The sequence below is a fragment of the Strongylocentrotus purpuratus genome, unplaced genomic scaffold (genome assembly GCF_000002235.5).
Source record: "Strongylocentrotus purpuratus isolate Spur 01 unplaced genomic scaffold, Spur_5.0 spur5_scaffold_7, whole genome shotgun sequence".
NCBI lineage: Eukaryota > Metazoa > Echinodermata > Echinoidea > Camarodonta > Strongylocentrotidae > Strongylocentrotus > Strongylocentrotus purpuratus.
In genome coordinates, this window is record NW_022145613.1 from 16,530,252 (window position 1) to 16,552,832 (window position 22,581).

Here is a 22,581-nt window from a genome sequence, read left to right on the forward strand (position 1 = left end):
GGGCTGCCATTTTAAAATTAGCCAACTTAATTTTTATTTATTTCAAAAAAAAGATAAATTAAATAAAATATCTACTTTTCTGAATACAATTCAAAATATTATCTATGAATGAAACACTTTTATTTTTATCAAATTGTAATACATTATAATCAATTAAAAGTAAACTAGCAGTAGATTCTACATCTTATAGGGTCTAATCGGCAACGCACGTGCACTGAAGCATATCTCATAGATCATAGTTTGCGGACTCGTACTCTCCTCCTCCAGCCTCCTCCTCCAGCTCCCGCCCAGTATTTCTTCTTCTTCATGACATATCTTTGTGACGCGACTTACATCCTTTCTTATTTGGCTCCAGTGGTATCACCGGTCGGATAATCAATTGATTATTTTGTTTCTTATTTGATATTCTGATAAAGGTTAGAAAAGTTCAGAGGTAAGCTACACAAATGCACAGCTCCAGATCCAGCGTAGTCTGCTACTGCCGCGCCGCACTCCCATACCACGGGCTGCCGCACAGTGGGCCAGAATCGCCTCAAAGACAAAGTGTGCCAAAATTCAAAATTGGCGAATGTGAATTTTTATATTTTTTTCATTCGCTTGGGGAAGAAAACATTCTAATGAATATTTTTCCAACCATATTTTAATATTTTTCCACCCATATTTTAATATGTAGCGAGTTTCAAAAGTGTCATAGAGTCTATACCCTGGCCTGGCCCTGGCCTGGGAACATGGGAAAATCTATATAGATATAGGTCTAGGTCTATTGCTAGGGAGGCCAATGCCCGGGCGTAAGGCTTCTACGCCTACGATTTGTGCGCTCGTCGTCCAAGTCAGAAAATTACCAGAAGAAAAAAATGGGAAAAAAAAAGAAAACAAATAGACCTATCTATGGAATAAAATGTATAACAAATACACAATTACACACTCCACAACATACCTATAATCACGGATCTGTAACGGTCTTTCACCATTTGTTGACGATCTTGCAGATTTTGACGTTTTTAGATCCAATAATTCTGTTAGCAGACGAACTTAGCGCGCACATATGAGAAACTAGAAGGGTCCTAGAGGGCGATGAGGTTAGCTCACTAAAATCCTTCTCAATGACTGAAGGTAGAGCCTAAAAATATGGAATCAATTTAATATCAAAGAACTTTTGATAGAGATTAACATATCAGTTGTGCACAAATGTCACTTTTAACAACTAGAAAATATAACGAAAAACAATTATATCTTTTTAATTGCAGATTTTTACAAACTGCACATACGAAGGTAGATAGAGTACGATGTTTTTGTCAATCTTGCGTTGGTTTGAGCCCCATAGCTAGAGCCATCTCAAATTGGGGAGCAAAACTGTGAACAGATACGTCATTGTTCCAGCCCAAATAGAAGTCTTGCGACATCATAATATGAATATGTATGAGGTCCGGTCTCATCGCGCGCAAAACAAATTTGACGTAGTCTCACACATAGTACCTTTTTCTCAGCACCAGACACCAGTGTCGTGCAGTAATGTATGAGAAGTTTAAAAAAAGACATTTCAGTAAAAAAAAAATGTCTACGTGAGCAGTCTATACTCCAATTGAGAAGTGTAATGAATGCCATGGTTTGAACGTGTGTGTTTTAGTGTATGATATCATCATATGGTTAGTGAGAGAGAGAGAGAGAGAGAGAGAGGGAGAGAATATCTCCGTCATTATCTCTATGGTCATTACACGTCTATCAATGCGTGCAGTCCTATTGACTATGTTTGATTCCGTATTGTGTTTGCTGCAAAGTTCTGTGCAAGTTGGATTTATCGATCGTGGATAGTGTCAAATTGATCTTTACTCATGAGGAAATAATTGGAATACAAACTAAGGTAGACCTATTTATTTATTTCAATCATTTTCTTAATTTACAATGAGTGGCTTTCGAGCTTTCTCTCATTATGTTTTAAGTTTTGACCCTCCATGCCATGGCATGGCTAGCATGGTAGGCTCGATTGCGGCTTGCATGCAATTACCGTACCTGGACGGCCTGTAGTAGCTGTGTCGGTGTGTGCGACTAATTCAAGGCTAGCCGGTGATGATGAATGTACTTTCGCGCGAAGTTTTGAACTTGTTGTCCGGGCAATGACCATGATGACACGCCCATTCCCTCGGGCCTGTCTAATTCTCGACGTAATATTTGGGACCATGAAGTTGATTGTAATTCAAGGCTCTTAGTCTTACGGACGGCCAGCCGTAGAAGGAAGGGAGTTCTTAAAAGCTGGATATCTCCTATTTGATGGAACTTCTGGAGTCGGCAGATGGGTGAATTTTCTTAGTGAAGGTAAATGCTTTCTTTTAATCTTAGTTTTATTATAAACAAATTAGTAATTAAAAAGTTAGATTTGGGCATTGGCCTCCCTACTAAGTACTATTGCTCCAAAATGATAAAAGAGGCAACTTTACAATAGGTGTTGAGAATTTATGAAGGGAAAAGCAATCAACTTGATACTGCGTGCACTTCTTGCCTATTGGTAACCCAATTAGAAAATACAATGACCAAATTTATGGAAGCTTCATTTTGGGAAAAATGAGCATTAAATTTCACACAAAAAGGAAAAAATTGCAATTTTTAGGTAGTCTAAAAGTAGCATGTTTATTAGGATTCCAGCCGATTCCTGCAGTGATGTTAATCTCAAAATGTCCACCCAAACCTAAAGCTTTCCATGTATGATATTTCTTTTTGCCAGAATTTGCTACACTGCATGTGCAGGTGCTTTTCCTCCCCACGTTCATCGATTATTATTAGGCATAATCGGTACACATTTATACTGTTTACGTTTACGCACAGCCGAGTCAATGCTCGTCCGCGTAACCATGGCAACGGTTACGTGAGTGTAGAGCATATAGCGTAGTGTATATTGCTTTCACACGTTGATGCAATTCGCAATCATATATGGTATCATTCTAGGAGAACTTGGATTGAAATAAACGATGACGGTATTAAGAAGACAGCTTTTTCATGCTGTGCATTCAGCTGGCTTCATTTCAGACATCAAACTGGCATCCGAAACATCCATTGATGCATTATGTGCATATCATAATGTGGGTAACAAGTCAAACATCCCACAAAAACTTCTCAAGAGTTTGTCAAAGACTATTGGACGCTTTCTGTATCGTATGCGAGAGAAATGGAACAAGTGCGGTCGTTACCAGGAATATTTCATGAAAGAAAACAAGGACTGGCTTAATCAGACATTGACATTCAATACTGAAGTAGAAACATTTCTTGCACAGCAAAACAGCACAGATACCGGGACAGAAACAGAGCCAACTTCAGACTTGCCAGGCACGTCACAGGGCACATCCAATGTGGGACGTCCAGCTAAAAATTGGGACACCCTCTCAGATCGTTCTAAAAAAAGAAAAGCACACCACCTTCTAGAAGACAGGGAACCAGAGGAACTTCTATATGCGGCATCTCAAGGCGTGTATAAGAAAAATATAACTTCCGCTAATCAGTGTAATATGAATCTGTCTATGCGTTACAATGAATATTTGCCTTGTCCAATCAGAAAACAGTATTTTAATGACGTCAGAGAAATTTTAAAATGCTCCAATTGTGTTTCTTAGGTCCAGAAACCTCTTATTAGTTCCACTAATCAGTGTAATATGAATCTGTCTATGCGTTACAAATAATATTTGCCTTGTCCAATCAGAAAACAGTATTTTAATGACGTCAGAGAAATTTGAAAATGCTCCAATTGTGTTTCTTAGGTCTAGAAACCACTAATCAGTGTAATATGAATCTGTCTATGTGTTACAATGCATATTTGCCTTGTCCAATCAGAATACAGTATTTTGATGATGTCACACGGATTTGAAAATACTCCCATCAAATTCTATGGGTCTGAAAAACCCTTAGATACTTTTAACAGGAACTTCATTAACCTTCTTCAATGAGAAATTAATTTTGGCACACTTTGAGGCGGTTCTGGCCCACTGTGTGCGGTCGCGCCGTAGCCTAGGCCTGGGGCATAGCCAAAAAAAGAAAACTATACAGATACAGAAAAGTAGAGGGGGAAAAACAAACTTAATGAGGTTTTTATTTTTTTAGAGAGGAGAGTAAGAGTGAAATGATGAGAAAGTGGAAATGAAAAATATTAAATAAAAGAGAGTTTAAAAAAGAAAAAGAGGGAGAGAGAGAGACTGGAAGAAAACATGGATCACAGATCGAGTGATGTAAATAAATAAAAGTGTTTGAATTGATTACCTTAATTCTTCATATCAATAAAACTGTTAATAGCATCTAGAGACATCATTAAAGCTAAAGACGAGTTATGGTCATGCGATTGCATTGTGAAAGAAACGTTGTGAAATTGATCAGAAAAGGTTGATCATCTAGCATAGATGTACTGCAAGGTTCTGGAATCATCAAAATAATAAGAAATTTGGCCAAGTCTTCATAAAGTTAGAAGCACTGTACACAGAAAGATGTATATGGGACTACACACACGTGCGCGACACATGCATTTCATATCTCTCAACAGGCGAGAGATACATGTACACTAATTTACCAAATATATCAATTAGTAGGCGGTTTCCCGTCAAAATTTTTATCATCATGTAATATTCAAAACATATTCTTTCACATGATTGGTGATAAGAGCTTCCATTTCATTTTTGTAAATTGGGGCGTTTCCAATACCGGTCTTTACCTTTAAAACTGATTTCTTTTTTTCTTTTTTTTCTTCTTCTCCAAATTCCTAATGTGTTTAAAATTGTTAAAGGTGTTATATGAGTGATTTTCATAGTTTAGGAAAGGGTCTAAAACACTCCTTTTGCATTTATAAGTTTTCCTATGAGTCAAGTCATTCTACAATGTTCCTGAAATTAATATATAATAATCTACATATTCCTCAGCATTGATCTCTCTAGAAGGAATCAATTTATTACCAAACCATACTGATATATCCATTTTCTAAAATCATGATAAAAGAATTTTTGTTTCTTCATCACATATTCCTAGAGGCAAGTACTTCAGAATATATATTGTCAGAAATTATGCAATGTTTTAATTGTATTTTGTTGTTGATATTCATCCAAAGACATGAATATCTACATTTTTTTCATTTCTTTTCTTACAGGAAATAATATGACTGACAGGGAGACAAATAGCTATGGCAAGCTCTTAATTGTAGGATTAGCCTGTGTTGATATTGTCAATGTAGCTGCAGTGTATCCTACAGAAGATACAGATCAAAAGTAAGTCACTCTGGTTTACACAGGGAATGTCTATTTTAATCCTTCCAGGATAACATTTATTTTTTGTTATAAATGATCTCATATTTTTCCTCAAATTGGCAACAATAATATTTTTCTTTTATTGCTATTTGCTACATTCTTGAATTGAAATGTAGTGTCTCCGAAGGCAATATTCATAAGCAAGAATGTTGTTGAAAAAATTGCAATTTTTATTGAAAATAATGATTTTTAATCTCTCAAAATGTTGCCAACGTAAGGACTAAGGACTTTAAATATTGTTTTTGTTTTTTAGGATTCATTGCATCAAACGTAATATATTCATGAAACAAAAATGGATGCAGTGTGTTGTGAATTCCCAGATACTTTGTCTACCATAGACTTGCAACTGATTTTAAAATTCTAGATGAGATTAACATCACAAAGAACTTTTATAAGATTTGGCCCTTGTTTCCTCATATCAAAAGTTTGAAACAAGGCATTTATAATAGTTAAAACATATTTGTGGCTTACACCCAGTAAATAAGATCGATTGATCGATCTGTAATTGAAAAACAAGTCAGAAAAAATCTTGGAACCAGCGGGATTTGAACCTGCCACCTGCCATCTATACTGCTTGCCGGGCAGCGACTCTACCACCATTTACTGGGTGTAAGCCACAAATATGTTTAAACTATTGAAATTTCTCCCAGGAAGCTGAGGATTACAATTCTCTGATGAAACACCGATTTAGAGAGAGCTAGCGATGGAAGTGGCTGCTGCCATTACTGGGGGCCAGCACGTATGCTAAAAATAATAGTTCAAACATTCTCAATTTAGTTCAGGGACATCCATGCACCTGTCTGATTACATAAGACATTCAATCATCTCTTATTTAATATGTGCTATTGGGATGGCCCTCAGCTATGGTGGACTTACTGCCAGGCGCGGATCCACGGGCCTAATTCTTCCGGCCCGGCTATGGCAAGCCCTTTGTGTAAAAACTAGATAAACTCTGTTTTTCTCAGATAAACTCTGTTTTTCTCAGATAAACTCTGTTTTTCTCAGATAAACTCAGTTTATCAACAGATAAACACAGTTTATCAGAAAAACTCAGTTTATCAGTTGATAAACCCAGTTTATCAAGGAAAACTCAATGATAAACTCAGTTTATCAACAGATAAACAGAGTTTATCAGATAAACAGAGTTTTATCAGAAAAACTCAGTTCATCAGTTGATAAACTGAGTGTATCATTGGTAAACACAGTTTTTCTGATAAACTGAGTTTATCTAGTTTTTACACAAAGGGGTTGCCATAGCCGGGCCGGAAGAATTAGGCCCGTGGATCCGCGCCTGCTTACTGCTCCACAGTGCTTGCAGAAACCATGGCAACAGATCGGTATATATACAATCTCTCACAGAAGTGAGAGTACAGTTCCCAAATACATGTAGGTGCAGCTTTGTATAAAGGTGAATCTTCGTATTGAGATGCAGCTACACTAGATTAAAGGTCTACAGTTAATAAAAAGAGGATTATCCGTAATTCATATGCAGACAGGCATAAATTTTGTGTAAAAGGTTGCTGTGATTCATTGGCTCAAGCTTAGCCAAAGTATTTTTAAAGCTTTCAGCATTTGTATTACATGACAATGCAATCTGAATGGTATGCACAGAATGTAGTACTGCCTCTTTGTCCCCTTTGTCACTTGACAAAATGCAGCTCAGACTAGTTTTATAAGTCCTTCCCGTATATCATTCTAGCAAGGGTGTACACATAGTGATTTATACATTATCCTAAATTGTCTTGGAGTGTTGTGCTTTAGTCTATACAAAATACTAAATTTTTTCCTTCATTTCTATTTCTGTATTAAATTCTTTCAACTCTTGCATTTATTAATAAAAAAGCCCAACAAATCATGCAACCTGGACTTTTTGTATAATTGTATTATTTCACCACACTTAAATTTAAACCCTTTGAGCATATGGTTTGTATTTTGACAAGCTTATGGTGACTTTGTTCACATTACACCTCAGTTAATCGCTTACCATAGTTTATTTTACTAACTTGATCCAGCGTGAAAAAATATGAAAACTTTTTGAAGCATAAGTCCTAATAGTTTGGAAGTTTAAGGTTTGGCTGCACGTATTTAATGTTAATGTGGAATAAGGTAACAGTACCCTGAGGCCTGAGGGACACCACAGGATGTTTGTTTCTTGCAAGAATTGTCTTCTTAATAATTTTTAGCTCGATCAGTGATGTCTGTTGGAACTTAGTTTAACCAATGTAGAATTACCCTTTAGGAATTCAATTTTTCTAATAGGCCTATATGATTTAGAATGTAAGTTTTTACTGTGTCAAATACTTTCTGAAACCCAAACTGATGCCAGAAAAGTATGTCACTCGCTTCAAAATAATGAAAACAATCTATCATAACTTTACAAGATTGATATAAAGTCTGTACCGTATGTCTTTTTACAAAATAATTATTATTTGTGTGACTGATCATTTATTTTAACAAGGGGAAGTGGAAAATGTGTCTCTTGCTTCAGCTTTTAGTTTGTTTGTTTTCTTTTGTACTTCACATGTTATTTGATATAGATCTAATATGCACTTAGAACTCAGTCAATTCACCCGTGGACCTACTACATGGTTCAACTACAGGTTATTCTCTCTGATGGGATTGTTTAATCAAATTTTATATACCAGTACTACCTCTTCTACTCCTTTTTCATTTAAAATGTATTGTGTTGTCTTTCCCCTGGTTTATTGTAGATTACTAGACCAGCAGGTGAATCGAGGAGGAAACGCTACAAACACATCTGTAGTTCTGTCACAGCTCGGCTCTCCTGTGGAATGGTTTGGTACCCTCGCTACCGATAACCTGGCAGAGTAAGTTTAGCAACATTCAAACCTACATGTATGTGTAGAGATCTCTCAAGGGAGACAAAAAGGCTGTCATAGTTAGCAGGGGGGGGGGGGGGTTCACAACGACTAAGATCGAATTTAAGTTGGACTTAACAATGGCAGGCCATTCATGCCACTGGTTGCTATCACACTTGGTCTCTTAATTATGATCTTTAGATTTAAAAATTCCTCAATAATGAACTATCAAATCAGGTAAATTCTGTACATTTGTAACCACGATTTGGACGTCCCTTGAGAGACCAATGCCGGGAATGGTTGGAGGAACTAGTGGCATGAAAGGCCTGCCATAGTTAAGTTCAACTTAGAGTGGATCTTAGTCTTTGTGAAACACTCCCCTGGTGGTCCTTATGCATGGGCAGGTTCTTGTAATACAGGCTTGAATGTGAAATAATGTTTAAGAGAGCTTTACAAAGTTTGGTCTTTATAGACAGTATGTCACCAAAGCTGGTTTTATTGTATTGATTTGATTTGATTTGATTTGATTTATTTTCCCCTCAAATATCCACAAATTAAATGACATATATAAACCATACAGTAATACAATATATAATAGAACAAATGAATTATACAAGTAACAAAATAATAATTTTGTAAGATTGGGTTACATACATGTAGGATGATATACCGGTACTAGAGGGATAACATGACAAAACACATGTGGGCATTGTATTGTCAGATACTTGTCAGACACTGCACTAATATCGTTTGGCAAGATATTAACCTGCACTTGCTACTCTCCACCCAGGTGTTAAATGGGTACCCAGTATTATTGGTCATTATGGTCAAACAATTTTTGAGCGTCAAGTAATGCCTGGCTGGAATTCTCCCCAGGGAGTGGAGATTGTGCACACATTGTGTATGGGCAAGTAATGAATCCAATGACCGGGTTAATAGTATATCTGTAAAGTGCTTAGAGACATCATAGATGTATTAAGCGCTATATAAAAGCAGGATATTATTATATCTATTGTATGTTGTATAAATTTACAAAATCTAGGAACAAATATTTCAATGATTGGGGGTGGGGGTTACATGTATATAATGTGTTTATTTTACTTCTTTTAATTCAGGATTCTTCTTTTGAAAGATTAGTCTTTGGCATATTATAGATGTTGAAGTTAAATGTTCTACTCTGTACCCATATGTATCTTATTGATGTTTATAATGTGTAACCTTGTACTGACATGCAAATAAAACAAATTTCCAATCATTGGACAATAAATTTGAATATGAATATGAATATATATGAATAATATGAATTCCTAATTCTTTTAAAGATGCAGAAATCAAGGCAGAAACTACATTCACTAATTGAACAATGAGGATCCATGATTCATTTGCAATGTTCATATGATTTATTTGTTGTAGTGCCATTACAGAAGATCAAGGATTATATGGAGTGCTTTATGACGATGTAACGCAATATGAAAATTGTGTTCTGCCTCTCCCTCCCTCTCCCTCTCTCTCTCTCTCTCTCTCTCTCTCTTCTCTCTCTCTCTCTCTTTCTCTCTCTCTCTTTCATGTGTCATTGTGCCTTGAGCTAGATGTTCAAGAGAGCAGATGAGATAATAGATTGGAATATATTAGGGGCCTTAAATTGATTTTTTTTTTCATGATATGATTTTCTGTTGTTGTAGTGTCATCACTGAGGATCTGGAAAAGTATGGAGTGATTTGTGACAATGTGAGACAATATGACAATTGTGTCACACCTCTGTCCTGTGTCATTGTCAATGCCTCATCAGGTTCAAGGACCATCCTGCATAAAAACAAGTGAGTTAAAAGCCCACTGCACTACTTATAGCTACTTGCTCCCTCTATATAGCAAACAATGCCTAATCGGTGACCATTGGTCCCCCATGATCCTCTTTTTCTTATGTTAAGTGAGAGCTGATTTGATGAGATAACCACCTGTCAGTGACCTTGCAGGGTGGTCTAATCCCTCTTGTAAACTAGTACAGATGGCCTTTAAAGTGTACATGGATGCGTAGTCAAACATAGAGGGCGCTAGTCATCACTCTCCATGGAAATATCGAGAGACATAGGTGTGACATGCTTACACAAGCATGGTCATAAGTTAAAGTTTGCAAAAAAAAGCCAAATGCAGTTCAGTTTCATATGTTGTAAGAAAGGGAATAAAAAGTTATATCTAACCTGAATATCAGATCGGTCTTTACAAAATCATAGAAATTTGAGTTATAATGAAGTGTCAATGCTTGTTGTTAAAACTGCACTTTGAATAATTTTTTCTATTTAAAATTATGAGTTAAAGATATCAGTATAATTTGCCATGATTTTTCACTTTGAATGATGAAAGGTCAGTGGAAAAAAAAACTGCCTGCAGCAATCTTACATTGTGAAACATGTCCTTTCTTTTGTCAGGACTCTACCAGAGTTAGATCCAAAAGACTTTGAGAAGCTGGATTTGGGAAAGTACTCCTGGATACACTTTGAGGTACATTTAAATTTCTTTCTTCTCTTGTTTATAATTCACATCTTGATCCTCTTGGGAACAGATTCATTATTTTTTACTAATTAATCTTAAAAATAAAGGGAATTATAGGGGTTGATTCTGATTTAAATTTGTAACCAAAGTATTATGATACAGAGTGTGGTTCAAGGTGGTTCAATGAATGTAGTGAAAATGTACAATTTCCTACATTTGCAAGTAGTTTGTACAGCTATACCAGGACGTGTTACTCCATTTTGATTATCAGTTTCCTTCCAGTAGATAAGAAAGCTACATGTACCAGACAACAAAATAAGTCTGGGCTGTCTGCTGTACACATATCTGCTATTCCCTTTTAGGACACCATTCTTCATAGAAAATTCCTAATTTTGAAATTCATCAAAGTGATGGAAAGCACATCTGTCGAAAATGTCATTCTTGATCATTATTAAGCTAATCTGTGTTGATATAAGAAATCAATTGTATAAATCTCGCAAATCAACACTGTCATGGGATTTTTTATAAAATCAGGTATTGTTTAGCATAGTTTTTTTTTAGGCTTCCGAAACGTATCAAACAATTGTGAAATTAAGTAAATCCATTCTTGAACCTCTTTGACACTGTACATTAGGCCCAGTATGTGCATTACGTTCAGATTGTTCATGAACCTGTCTTGAAATTTTTGGAAACATCTTTCCGGGAAGTTGCAAATATATTGATAGTATCATTTAGATTTTTCCATCAGCGATACCTTGAATTAGTATTTAAAGGAACATATAACAACATCCAAACTTCAGTGAGGTTCATAAACTTGGTACAGAACTGAATAATAATAATAATAATAATAATAATAATCTTTTAAAGTCCACTCCAAATTTTATGAAGTTAAACCGAAAATGGAAATTCTTTTTGCCCAATTGATCGTGAGACCGGCAGCCACTGAGCAGCACCAGATCGACGTTGCTCTATCCCTTATTGTTGAACGCAAAACAAGGTAGCAGCAACTCCCGTCTTTTAACGTCTTTTGGTATGACGCGGCCAGGGTTCAATCCCACGACCTCCTGGTTGTGAGGCGGACGCTCTACTGACTGAGCCAACACACCAGTAGCAGGGGGGAAAAAAAGAATATCGACCTACCATGAGTAATATTTTGATGTGTTTTTTTTTTTTTAGGGCAGAAATCAGGTCAACGTTGAGAAGATGATTAGCATGATAGACGACTACAATGAGAGAAGAAAAGATTCCAAGCCTATCACTGTATCTGTAGAGGCTGAGAAAACCAGGAATATCACACACAGTTTTCTTCAAAAGGCAGAATTTGTAAGTTTGTCCTTGTATCTTCAGAATGGGATTTAAACATTAGGTGCTTTCACACTGCAAGCAATTTTTTTTTTTTTTTTTTTAAACGTTCTAGAGATTTGTCAGAAGATGCTAGGCAACTGCACCAAAACATGACAAAAAAACCCAAGTTGAAAAACCCACCTGTGGCGTGTGGATTTGGTAAAGTCCTACTGAAACTCTGCCACTTTTTGCAGTGTATAAAATGCCTGGGTATTATCCACGTGACCCTCCTCTCTTCCACACCGGATATTTATGAATTTTTGAAGGTGTAATCAATCACACACAAATTGGCAACTCTGTGATGTATTTTGCGAGGTCCCCTCCTATTACTTAAAAAATTCAAATTTTCAATAATGCATTCACCCTAATTATAACTTATCCAAATATGTTTTTATACAACCCTTGTACGAACGAAACTATTGTCATGAATAACTAAAAAAATGACAGTTTATGAAATTTTATGTATAGAGCAAATTTAAGAGGAGATACGTCATAGTGTTGCCAATTTGTGTTTCACTGATGACAACTTGAAAAACTGACACCTTTTCTGTATTTAATCGGACATTACTCAAAATTTCACTAATTTGTTTCTCTCATTTGTCTGCATTTATTAAAGCCAACTTAATATCAGGGTGGACTTACTGGACTTCCCCTTTAAATTTGGCTAAAATTTCTTGCCAGGACAATAGCTATTTACAATTCACACTGTTTTCATAAATTGAGAAAGTTTCTGGTTTGACATTATGCTCTCATGTAGCTATGTAGCCTAGTGTTATTGTTGGTTATCTTTGCAGGTATTCATTAGCAAGGATTACTCCATGGCCATGGGATACAACAGCGCAGAAGAGTGCCTGAACGGAGTAAGAGAAAAGAAGCTCTTAAAGATAGGGTAAGAACATATGGATTGTCAGTAATTAGTAGTAGTAGTAGTAGTGGTAGTGGTAGTGGTGGTGTTTTTCTTCTTAATTATTATTATTGCTATTCTTAATTTTATTTTCATTTTTAGTATTATTATGATTATGATTATTGTTATTCTTAATTTTATTTTTATTTTTAGTATTATTATGATTATGATTATTGTTATGATTGTTGTTATTATTATTGTTGTTGTTATTTTTCCAACTATTATCATCATCAATATCATTAATTATTGTTGTTGTTGTTGTTGTTGTTATTTTTGGACAGTATATAGGATATTTCAGACCCTCAGAAAAGGTCAACTTTAATATGAAGCATCTTCTGGTTTATGAAATGTCCTAGTTTAGTACAAAAACATGAAATTGAGATGTAAATAACATCAGAAAAGAGATACATTACAGATGTTTTCACTCAGTAGGGTCTTTTCCAAAATAGTTTTACTCATGACTATGAAAACAGTGACACAAGAAAAATATACAATGACACATAAATTTCTATTTCTAGTATTTCTATTTTTTCTACTATACCGGTAACCCCTTTTTGATGTCCAGTGCCAAAGCCATCTGTGCCTGGGGTGAAAAAGGAGCCTGGGGATTGGAGGAGAGTGGCAGGATAGTGCACAGCCCGACCTATCCACCAATCAAAGTGGTCGATACATTGGGTGCTGGGGACACTTTCAATGCAGGAGTCCTCCATGCTCTGAACAGGGGGAGAACATTGGAAGAAGCCCTGAGGCTTGGCTGCCAGGTCGCCGGTCAGAAGGTGGGAAGGAGTGGCTTCAGGATCGACACCGCTTCACTGGATCTCTTATAACCCCGCCCTCCTCCCCCTTGGGTCAAAGATTACTACTTAACAAGGTTGTGTGTGAAAATAAGAGCTGCTCCATTGCCATTGTGTATATATCTGTAATGCCTTAAAGCCACTAGTTTTACCATGGGAATTAGACCTCCCTGCAAGGACACTGACAGGTGGCTTACTCATCAAATCAGCTCTCAATTAACATAAGAAAAAGGGGATCATGGGGGACTAACAGGCACCGATTAGGCATTGTTTGCTATATAGAGGGTGCAAGTAGCTATAAGTAGTGCAGTGGGACTTTAAAACACAATGCTTGAAGGTGTTTTGAGATATGCTCCAGCAACAATCGCTCCAGACTTTGTTTTTGGGGGGTTGAAGTTAGGTTGTAGGTTAGGTTTAGAGTTAAGGTTCTAGGTGTTATTTTTGTCCAGGGTTGAAGAATGTGGTTGTGGTAGGATATTAACTAGGGAACATTTTTAACAATTTATTTCTAATACATGATATATCATGTGCTGCTGACATGAAGGTTGTAAACAAACAAACCTCAAAATCATTAAGAAATGTTATGTTACATACACTTCAACAAAAATATGGTGTTCTATTTTTCATGGAGCAGGAAATCGCAGAAATATGTGACCACTTTCCACAGTGCAAAGTGTTATTATTGTTTGTGTATGTGTCATTTAACGATTAGGTGTACTGCAAAACATTTTCTAATTTAAAACGCTTTTTCAATATAAGAGAATACAAATAGCTTATAAAATGTACACAATGCTCTGATGACGTGATTGAATAATTCTCTTTATATATGGGTGTGAAGTTAATATCATCTATATTCATCTATATCTAATTTATTTGCAGATGATAAAACAACATCTCTATCTAATTTATTTCCATTTAACTAATATTTCTGAAATGTTAATTACCTCATGTTTATTACCTCATTGAATCGTGTATCATTTCTGTACAACTGTATGTTTTATGTTTGTATGTTATACCTTGTTTAGGCAAATGCATTAAGAGAAAAATGTCAGATCAGTACTTGATTGTTCTTTATGTCTGTCTCCATCTTGTCATTCATGAATTCAGTAAAAAAAAAAATGATTTATGCTGGGTTTTTTCTTCATGATTATTATTGTTTGGTCATCATGTGATTTTATAAGTTTTTGGTCATGGTTCATAATGTTTTGTCATGGTTTATGATGTTTTGATATGGTTTATAATGTTTTGTCATGGTTTATAATGTTTTGTCATGTTTTTATAATGTTTTGTCATGGATCAAAATGTTTTGTCATGGTTTATAATGTTTTGTCATGTTTTTATAATGTTTTGTCATGGATCAAAATGTTTTGTCATGGTTTATAATGTTTTGTCATGGATCAAAATGTTTTGTCATGGTTTATAATGTTTTGTCATGGATCGAAATGTTTTGTCATGGTTTATAATGTTTTGTCATGGATTATCACGTTATGCCATATGCTTCTCTGTGCTGTATTCTATATGATTTTCCAGTATTATTTCCGCAACATATTATTGTATATTATTGTGCAGATACATAATGAGATGAAGCCCTCTGATGATTGCAATACGATTTGGACATAATTAAGATTGTATATCAACTTTAGTTGAATTCTAATTCTAATATATTTATATATTTATATGATTGAACTAACTCTTTTGATATTGTTCATAATTTCGATGTTCAAGTGTCTGTGTGTCTAATCAAATTAATATTTTTAATGAATGAATATATTATGAAAAAAAATGGTGAATTGTCTATATTAACAATAAATATCACATATGAAAGTATATTCGATTTTCAGTCTATATATATTAGTTTGTTGATTTGTTGAAAAGTGGGTACTCTGGCACTTGCTCTAGCAACGATTTCTTTGTGTGGACCAAGATAAACATGTAGGGTTAGGGTTAGAGTTGCAATTGAGTTTAGGTTAGGCTTAGGTATAGTGCTTGTACCAGGGTTTAAGTTTTGGATTCCATAAGTGTAGATAAAAAATCGGAGAGCATTTGTCTTCTCTTATGTAAAGGGCCCCAGACAAAGAGAAATGTATTAAGCGTTGAAGCCGTATTTTTCTTTGTCTATCACTGGCACCTGAATCGTATTCTGTATCATTCATTTATTATTAAATTCATATTTTTTTTAAATGTATTCTTTCCACAATTCGATAAAGATGAGAACATACAGAACCAATAAACATGGCAAAGTACAAAGAAACACATACCAACGCGTGCGCACACACAAGAAGAGACAAAGGGCATGCATTGCATATTTGATGTCCTAATTACAACTTATGTCAGTTGTCCTTGATTGGTTGATTTTGAGCTTGACTAATTAAAACAAAGCTCGCTTGATTGGTTAATTGATTGTTTTTGTGACGGATGATATTAAGTGATAGTTCAAATGATTGGCTGATGTCAAACATTCTATATTGATTATTGCTTTATTGATCAATCATTTGATTGGTAGATGTAATGGTGTTTGATAACTGGTCAATCTATGGAATTATGTTTATGCAGTTTGATGTTTGGAACACTTGCTATATTGGTTAGTTCGTTGATTGATGGGTGAAAGTGATTGTTGGATTGATTAATTGATTTATTGACTGACTAACGGATTGGCTGATTGATTGATTGACTGATTGATTGCTTAGTTTGTTTTTACAGTTGCTGTGACTAATGATACTAAATACAAACTTATTTGTACATTAGGTTGTTCCTTAACCCGCAATACCAATATACGTGAGTTTATAAAATTGTTAGGAATGTGTTAATCATAGAAATTTATTTCACCAAACGCATATGTTTCATCTTTATTCTTAAGAAAACATAAAATTCTTCATAAATGATTATACTCGCAGGCCTGTCTTCCCAATATAATTTTGCTATGATATAAAAGGGGGCGTAGGTGCGGCATCCCTCCCCCGCCCTCCCAAACTTCTGTGTGCAAAATGATGGGCCCTTTCTTACATAGTTACTGTCATTATTTGATTACAAATCTATTCAAAATCAATGCATAAGAATTATGAATAACTTGCTACTCATCAATTAAAATCACTGAAATATGTCATACTATTTTTATGCTCACAACTTTTATACATGTGTTTTATAAATCCAGGCATCGATTCTGGTGGCATTTTTGGGACGGCTGCCCCCCCCCCCCCCCCACCCCCTCCCGTAGCTAATGTAAAACATTAACGCTTCATCCTATATGCTGCTTACGCTTGCGATGAATCTGTTTTCCCAATTTCAATTAAACTTGTGTCATGTTACCCTCCATTACTACAGTCAAACAGTTATGGATTAAGCCTGTCGTGTTGCTACAGGAGGGATAGGGCCATCAATAAGAGAGAAATGAATAGGATAGGAAACAGGATGGGGAAGTGGCATTAAGGTGAAAAGAAGACGCTATGCCACTTCCACATTCCCTTTTTAATTAAAGGCCTTATTAAAAGATATTGTATTTTCATGATATTTCATCAACCCAAGACCGGCAACCCTACATGAACGTCACGTATTAGTCGGCAAGAACAATGTGTCATGTAATATATATTATTGTATCATGAAGTTTCACCATGTATCACAATATGATACATTATTTTACATTGTATAATCTAACAATATAATGTCATAAATGCAATAAAATATGTTTCAATTGTTTAACAATGTAGTATATGTAGTTTATTATTGCATAGCAATGTAATATATATAATGTTTATCTTATTGCAATATCATAATCTTTCTCACAATACCATAATTCTGTATATTACATAACAATAATGTATTGTATATAATTATAACCTATTTTTTTCAATCACATACTTTATTTATTAAAATGTATATTGAAAAGTATATACAAAAAGGAACATACCAGTCTAGGCTACTGCCTGAATACACATGTCAGTACAAGGCGAAGAAATAATAAGATTAGGCCTATAGGCTACATAATGTACAGAAGAAGAAAAAAACATACAATGAACACAAAATATAACAAAAGAAGAGGAAAAAATAAACAAGTTGCAAAATATTTTGTTTTAAACATTAGGTAATTGTGAAACCAATCTGGACATTCGGTGCGTTCTAACCCAGGTATAAAGTCATCACATTATGTAGCAATATGGAAGTATTAATTCACTTTATATAGAGGTAACATAATCATATCTATTACATACATAATTATAATTATATATATATTGTCCTTTTTATGCATTAACCTATACACTTGCCTAAAAATGTATGCTGTAATTATGCTCTTTAAAAAAGTATATCCTTTACGAAACCACATTATTTTTTCGGTTCTCTTTAAAAGCGTTACTCATTGAAATCTGTATCAAATGTACCTGTACATAACGACCACCTGTCTAGACTACTTTTAATGTCTCCCCTTAGCGGTCTTTATCTACAGGTTCCTCTGTATCGTTATTTAGGCCGGGGTTCTATATTTCTCGTCATCGCCGGCGGCCGGTGCCGACAGCATCTCGAAATACAGAGTTTCCAAATTAAGAAGAAAGAAAGAGAAAATAAGGCGACGACGAAGGCGAGAACGTCTAGCGAACGAAGCTGGATGAAGCCCATGTCGGTGGCCCTGGAGCGAAGATGGCCGCTGCCAAACTGGAGGACGTGTTCGATCCAGAAGACTGCTCGGTCGAGAGGGTGGACGATGTCGTGGCGAAAGATCTCCGATGCCCGCACCGCGTTGGCCTTGAAACTGTTACACAGTCATGAAGAGAATTGTATCGGTGTAATAATCAGTTTGTGGTGATGATATACAGTGCGTCCCAGAAAAAACGAAACCGAGAAGTATCGATGTTTTATCATAACTTAATCACAACCATAATTAATGAATGATACATATTTGGAAAGCTTAGAGTCTCCTCTTACAGTTGATGCTACTCACGTGATGCATATTCCACGCATGAGTGATTAAAAGCAATTTGAAGGAAGGAAACCAAAAAGACATTTGGCGGGCGGTATCTGAATTTCAAAGAAAAATTCATATTTCTAAAAAGTTAATTTTCTGCTCTTTCATATGATACCTCAATCAAGAAAAATGAGCCAGGAATAACAAAGTTCTGTTTGTTTAAAGTAGCCCTTACATTTTCATTTAGGCTTATCCACTTCATTCACCATCCCATGCATTCTTACTTTCTGTCAGCCATCCATTTTTGCTTTTCTGTCTCATCTGTCTACCCCCCCCCCCCCCCCCCCCCCCTCTCTCTCTCTCTCTCTCTATCTCTCTATCTCGTCACCAGCCGGGTTGGAGATGACAGCTAGTTTCCAACCTTCTTTCAGCTTTGGCTAAAATTTGGAGGCTAATTTTTGTCGACATACCCCCCCCCCCCCCACTCCCATTAAAAAGATTCGAAAACGCCCTTATATCTTCACCTTTATCTTACATTCTCACCTTGGGTCTTCAAGGAGCCGGTGTACGGCCTGTCCGAAGGACTCCTCGTCCAGGGTCCCGCTGTCAAGGGTCAAGCCCATTCCTTTCCCTTCGACCATGGCGGCATTGGCAGGTTGATCAGCGGCTTGAGGCATGACGATCATGGGGACTCCGTGGTACACCGCTTCGTGTACGCCCGCTGCACCTCCGTGGTAGATCAAGAACCGAATCTTCGGATGAGCTGTGAAATTTGAACACATTAAATATATAGAATTAAAAAACGTTTATCAGAAATTTAGTGAGGGGTGTCCGTAAAGGGGTTATCCCTCCCCCGCCCTCTCTTAAAAATGTCTGTCGGCGGATTCGCACTGTCCGTGTTAAATTTTGAAACACATCGTATACATCCTTCTTAGAAGACATTTATGTTTATAGACTAGATACTACAATGATTAATATTACAGGAAACTATAAAGGCTCGTGTTTGTTTTATTACTTTTTTCTCTTTTCTTTTCTTTTTAAAAATATAGTTCTTTCCTGTTTTGTCTGACATCCGGCACCTTCAACATTATTTAAGGGACGCTTCTTCATGACACAATAATGCGGCAACATTTATTCAACAATTTGCTAATGACTGTAATCCTTTCGAAAATAATTTTTCATAAACAATTTTAGCGGTTTGAATACATATAGGCAGATCTAGGAGGCTGAAATGGCCGCCCCCCCCCCCTCTAATTAAAAAACGCATTAAAATGGGCCTTTATAGAGGTAAATATACAGCTTTCATCGTATACTATATATCAAACCTTTAATTTAGTACAAGGAAAAATGGTTACTTTTTTCTTTTGAACATTCATAATATAGGAATATGAAATCGAACCCTAATTATTACCTAATAGATCGTTTTGTGGAACCCATTTTAGAATGAGTGTGTTGTTGCCTATTGGGTGTGGTCTCGGTCCTACGTATCTCCATATCACCCTCTGCCTCAGCTCACTGAAGACCTTCGATATCGCATTCGTCAATTTCTGGTCTGAGAACGAAACCGTCAATGACCCCTGTGTAAAATGAAAGTATTGGTATAGGATAAAAGGATTCATTTTCGTGTCACTGTATAAGGCCTAACGAAAAAGATGTTGTACTGCCCTTAAGGTGCAGAAACATGGGTCTGTCGGTCGGTCGGTCGGAAATCTTTTCTTTCTTTTTTACTTTTTTGTTGTTCTACCTCTTATGGGCTGATATTTCTCAGTTTTGAATGCATTAATATTTGTTTTCTAAAAAACTTTTTTTTTTTAAAAGCCGACCGTAGATTTCAAGATTTTGGGGTCGGTCGCAAAGTAGTAGTAGTAGTAGTAGTAGTAGTAGTAGTAGTAGCAGCAGTAGCAGTAGTAGTAGTAGTATTACCATTATAATTATCATTATCATTATCGTTATTATCATTATTATTATTATCGACAACATTATTATTATTGTTATAATTATAATACTGCATACGGTATATAATTACTATTGTACTGGGCTGTATAGCGCGTTCAAACTTTCTAAAAAGATCGTATAAGTTCAATGCCCCCATACTTGCACCCATTTAAAGAATTATATATTATGTAGCAGTAGTAGTAGTAGTAGTAGTAGTAGTCCAGTAGTAGTAGTAGTAGTAGTAGTAGTAGTAGTAGTAGAAGTAGTAGAAGCAGTAGTAGTAGTAGTAGTAGTAGTAGTAGCAGCAGCAGCAGAAGCAGTAGCAGTAGCAGTAATAGTAGTAGTAGTAGTTGTATTACCATTATTATCATCATTATCGTTATTATCATTATTATTATTATCAATATCATTATCATTATTATTTTTTATTATAATACTCCATACGGTATATAGTTCATTATCATTATTATTTTTTATTATAATACTCCATACGGTATATAGTTACTATAATTGTACTGGGCTGTAGCGCGTTCAAACTTTCTAAATAGATCGTATAAGTTCAATGAACCCCCGAACTTGCACCCATTTAAAGCATTATATCTTATCTGAGCCTGGCCCTATTGAGCGTACTATTTAAGGGGCAAATAAATAGTCCCACTCTATATAATTGTTATTGACAATCTAGGAATGTTGTTTTATGAACTTATGATAATGCTTATTTACATTTCTTTATAATGCTTATATACATCTGAGTTTCTTCACTTTGTGGATTTAGGTCCTGTTTAAATCTAACAATTTAACGGGTACACGAATCATAAGGTTAAACAACTTTGAACGAGTCCTCTGAATGATCGCGTCAACAGGTACGTTAAACTCGACCCTGGATCTAAATTTCACGTGTACTTTTAACAGAAGGGAAAACTTAGACTACTTCCTTCCTGATTTTGAACAAGTGGAATACGGGCATTTCTTTTTCCCTTTATAGAATTGATACCCACCTCCCTTATTTCACATGCTCTTTCAGTCTTACAGAAATGTTGAACAAAACCAACAACAACAACAAACAAACAAAGTCATGTACAGTTCCATGCAGTGGCGTACGCAGGATTTTTTCAAGAGGGGGGGGGGGGGGGCGGGGCCGGGGGGTTAACATTTTTAAATCGGGCCGAAAATTTCGCATTGACTCAGCCAGCCGCTGAATAATCCGGGGGGGGGGGAAGAGGACATTTTTTTTTTTTTAAATGGTCCCAAAAATTTCGCAACGACTCAGTCAGCCGCTGAATAATGGTCCTGCGACGCCTTTGCAAAAAATCACCATCTCAACCATCTGCCATCATCCGGGACCCTAAACTGCATCACACGTTGTTAATTGATGGAATTTGGTCAGGATTAGGGTCAAGAGTTTGCACAGGATATACAGTGTAAAACCCTGGAAAGGAGATGGGACCTGGTGGATTATTTTCCGGTTACCAATATTATAGTTAGAGGATGTGATCATACGTGTTTGGATGCCTGGCATAGCCACAGGAAGTAGGTATACGTGATGTGCGTGCCCCCCTCCGTAGTCAGAGTGAGAGGAGAGAGAGAGAGATGGAGGGAGGGAGAGAGAGAGAGGAGGAGGCGCGATGGCTAAGTCGGTAGAGCAGTGGTCTCGTAATCCGGTGACCCGGGTTCGAAACCAAGGCGATGCGCTAGTACCCTTTGGTAAGGCATTAATCCTCATTACCAGGTCCCTCGGAGAGGACCTAAAGCCGTCGGCCGTCTGGTTGATTACAAGCATTTCATGCTTTCTTAGCAGTCAGGTAAAATAACCACCACCAATCAAGAGAGAGATGGCTAAAACAAAATTGAGAAAAGGACCCCCCTCCCGCGCACTGCTTATTAAATCGATTGCCTTCATGATAGTAAGTCTGAACCCCCCCCCCCCCTTCCCCATGGATGCCCAGATGGGGGCAAACAAATAAATAGTAATAAAGACTGTCCTGAAAAGAAAATCATGTATCTTTAATGGAGACTTCATCCTGAATCCTGTTATTAAGTTGTACATCTAAATAATTTACATTTCATTTCGAGTAAGCTTGATACTACCACCCCTCCCACCCCCACGGCCTTACTGATTAACAGACAC

The 22,581-nt window shown here is 36.2% G+C and overlaps 2 protein-coding genes across 3 annotated transcripts; one reads left to right on the top strand and one right to left on the bottom strand.

Annotated features, from left to right (window-relative positions):
* The first annotated feature begins 244 nt into the window (after window positions 1-244).
* LOC588197 (ketohexokinase) lies at window positions 245-14,184 on the top strand. Of its 2 annotated transcripts, none has more exons than XM_030974583.1 (8): window positions 245-433; window positions 5,117-5,234; window positions 7,985-8,101; window positions 9,775-9,909; window positions 10,519-10,591; window positions 11,759-11,905; window positions 12,721-12,815; window positions 13,396-14,184. In XM_030974583.1, the coding sequence occupies exons 2-8, from the start codon at window positions 5,125-5,127 to the stop codon at window positions 13,655-13,657; spliced, it is 939 nt and encodes a 312-aa protein (XP_030830443.1). In that variant the 5' UTR covers window positions 245-433; window positions 5,117-5,124; the 3' UTR covers window positions 13,658-14,184. The 2 variants fall into 2 exon arrangements, with proteins under 2 accessions (XP_030830443.1, XP_792986.1); XM_787893.5 differs by having other exon boundaries at window positions 245-416.
* A 3,765-nt stretch (window positions 14,185-17,949) lies between these two features.
* LOC588176 (UDP-glucuronosyltransferase 2A3-like) lies at window positions 17,950-20,236 on the bottom strand. The gene is made up of 3 exons (XM_030974442.1): window positions 19,930-20,236; window positions 19,062-19,281; window positions 17,950-18,365 (listed from the first exon to the last, which is right to left on the bottom strand). The coding sequence occupies exons 1-3, from the start codon at window positions 20,135-20,137 to the stop codon at window positions 18,077-18,079; spliced, it is 717 nt and encodes a 238-aa protein (XP_030830302.1). The 5' UTR covers window positions 20,138-20,236; the 3' UTR covers window positions 17,950-18,076.
* Window positions 20,237-22,581: the final 2,345 nt, after the last annotated feature.

What these genes read in the sequence shown, in the direction of transcription:
- LOC588197 (XM_030974583.1), top strand. Translation starts at nt 5,125, where the DNA reads ATGACTGACAGGGAGACAAATAGCTATGGCAAGCTCTTAATTGTAGGA. An exon ending in ACCATCCTGCATAAAAACAA is followed by an intron (nt 9,910 to 10,518) that starts GTGAGTTAAAAG and finishes TTCTTTTGTCAG; the next exon opens with GACTCTACCAGAGTTAGATC. An exon ending in TTCTTCAAAAGGCAGAATTT is followed by an intron (nt 11,906 to 12,720) that starts GTAAGTTTGTCC and finishes TTATCTTTGCAG; the next exon opens with GTATTCATTAGCAAGGATTA.
- LOC588176 (XM_030974442.1), bottom strand. Translation starts at nt 20,137, where the DNA reads ATGAATCCTTTTATCCTATACCAATACTTTCATTTTACACAGGGGTCA. An exon ending in TCCACAAAACGATCTATTAG is followed by an intron (nt 19,282 to 19,929) that starts GTAATAATTAGG and finishes CAAATTTCACAG; the next exon opens with CTCATCCGAAGATTCGGTTC. An exon ending in CGGCTCCTTGAAGACCCAAG is followed by an intron (nt 18,366 to 19,061) that starts GTGAGAATGTAA and finishes ACTGTGTAACAG; the next exon opens with TTTCAAGGCCAACGCGGTGC.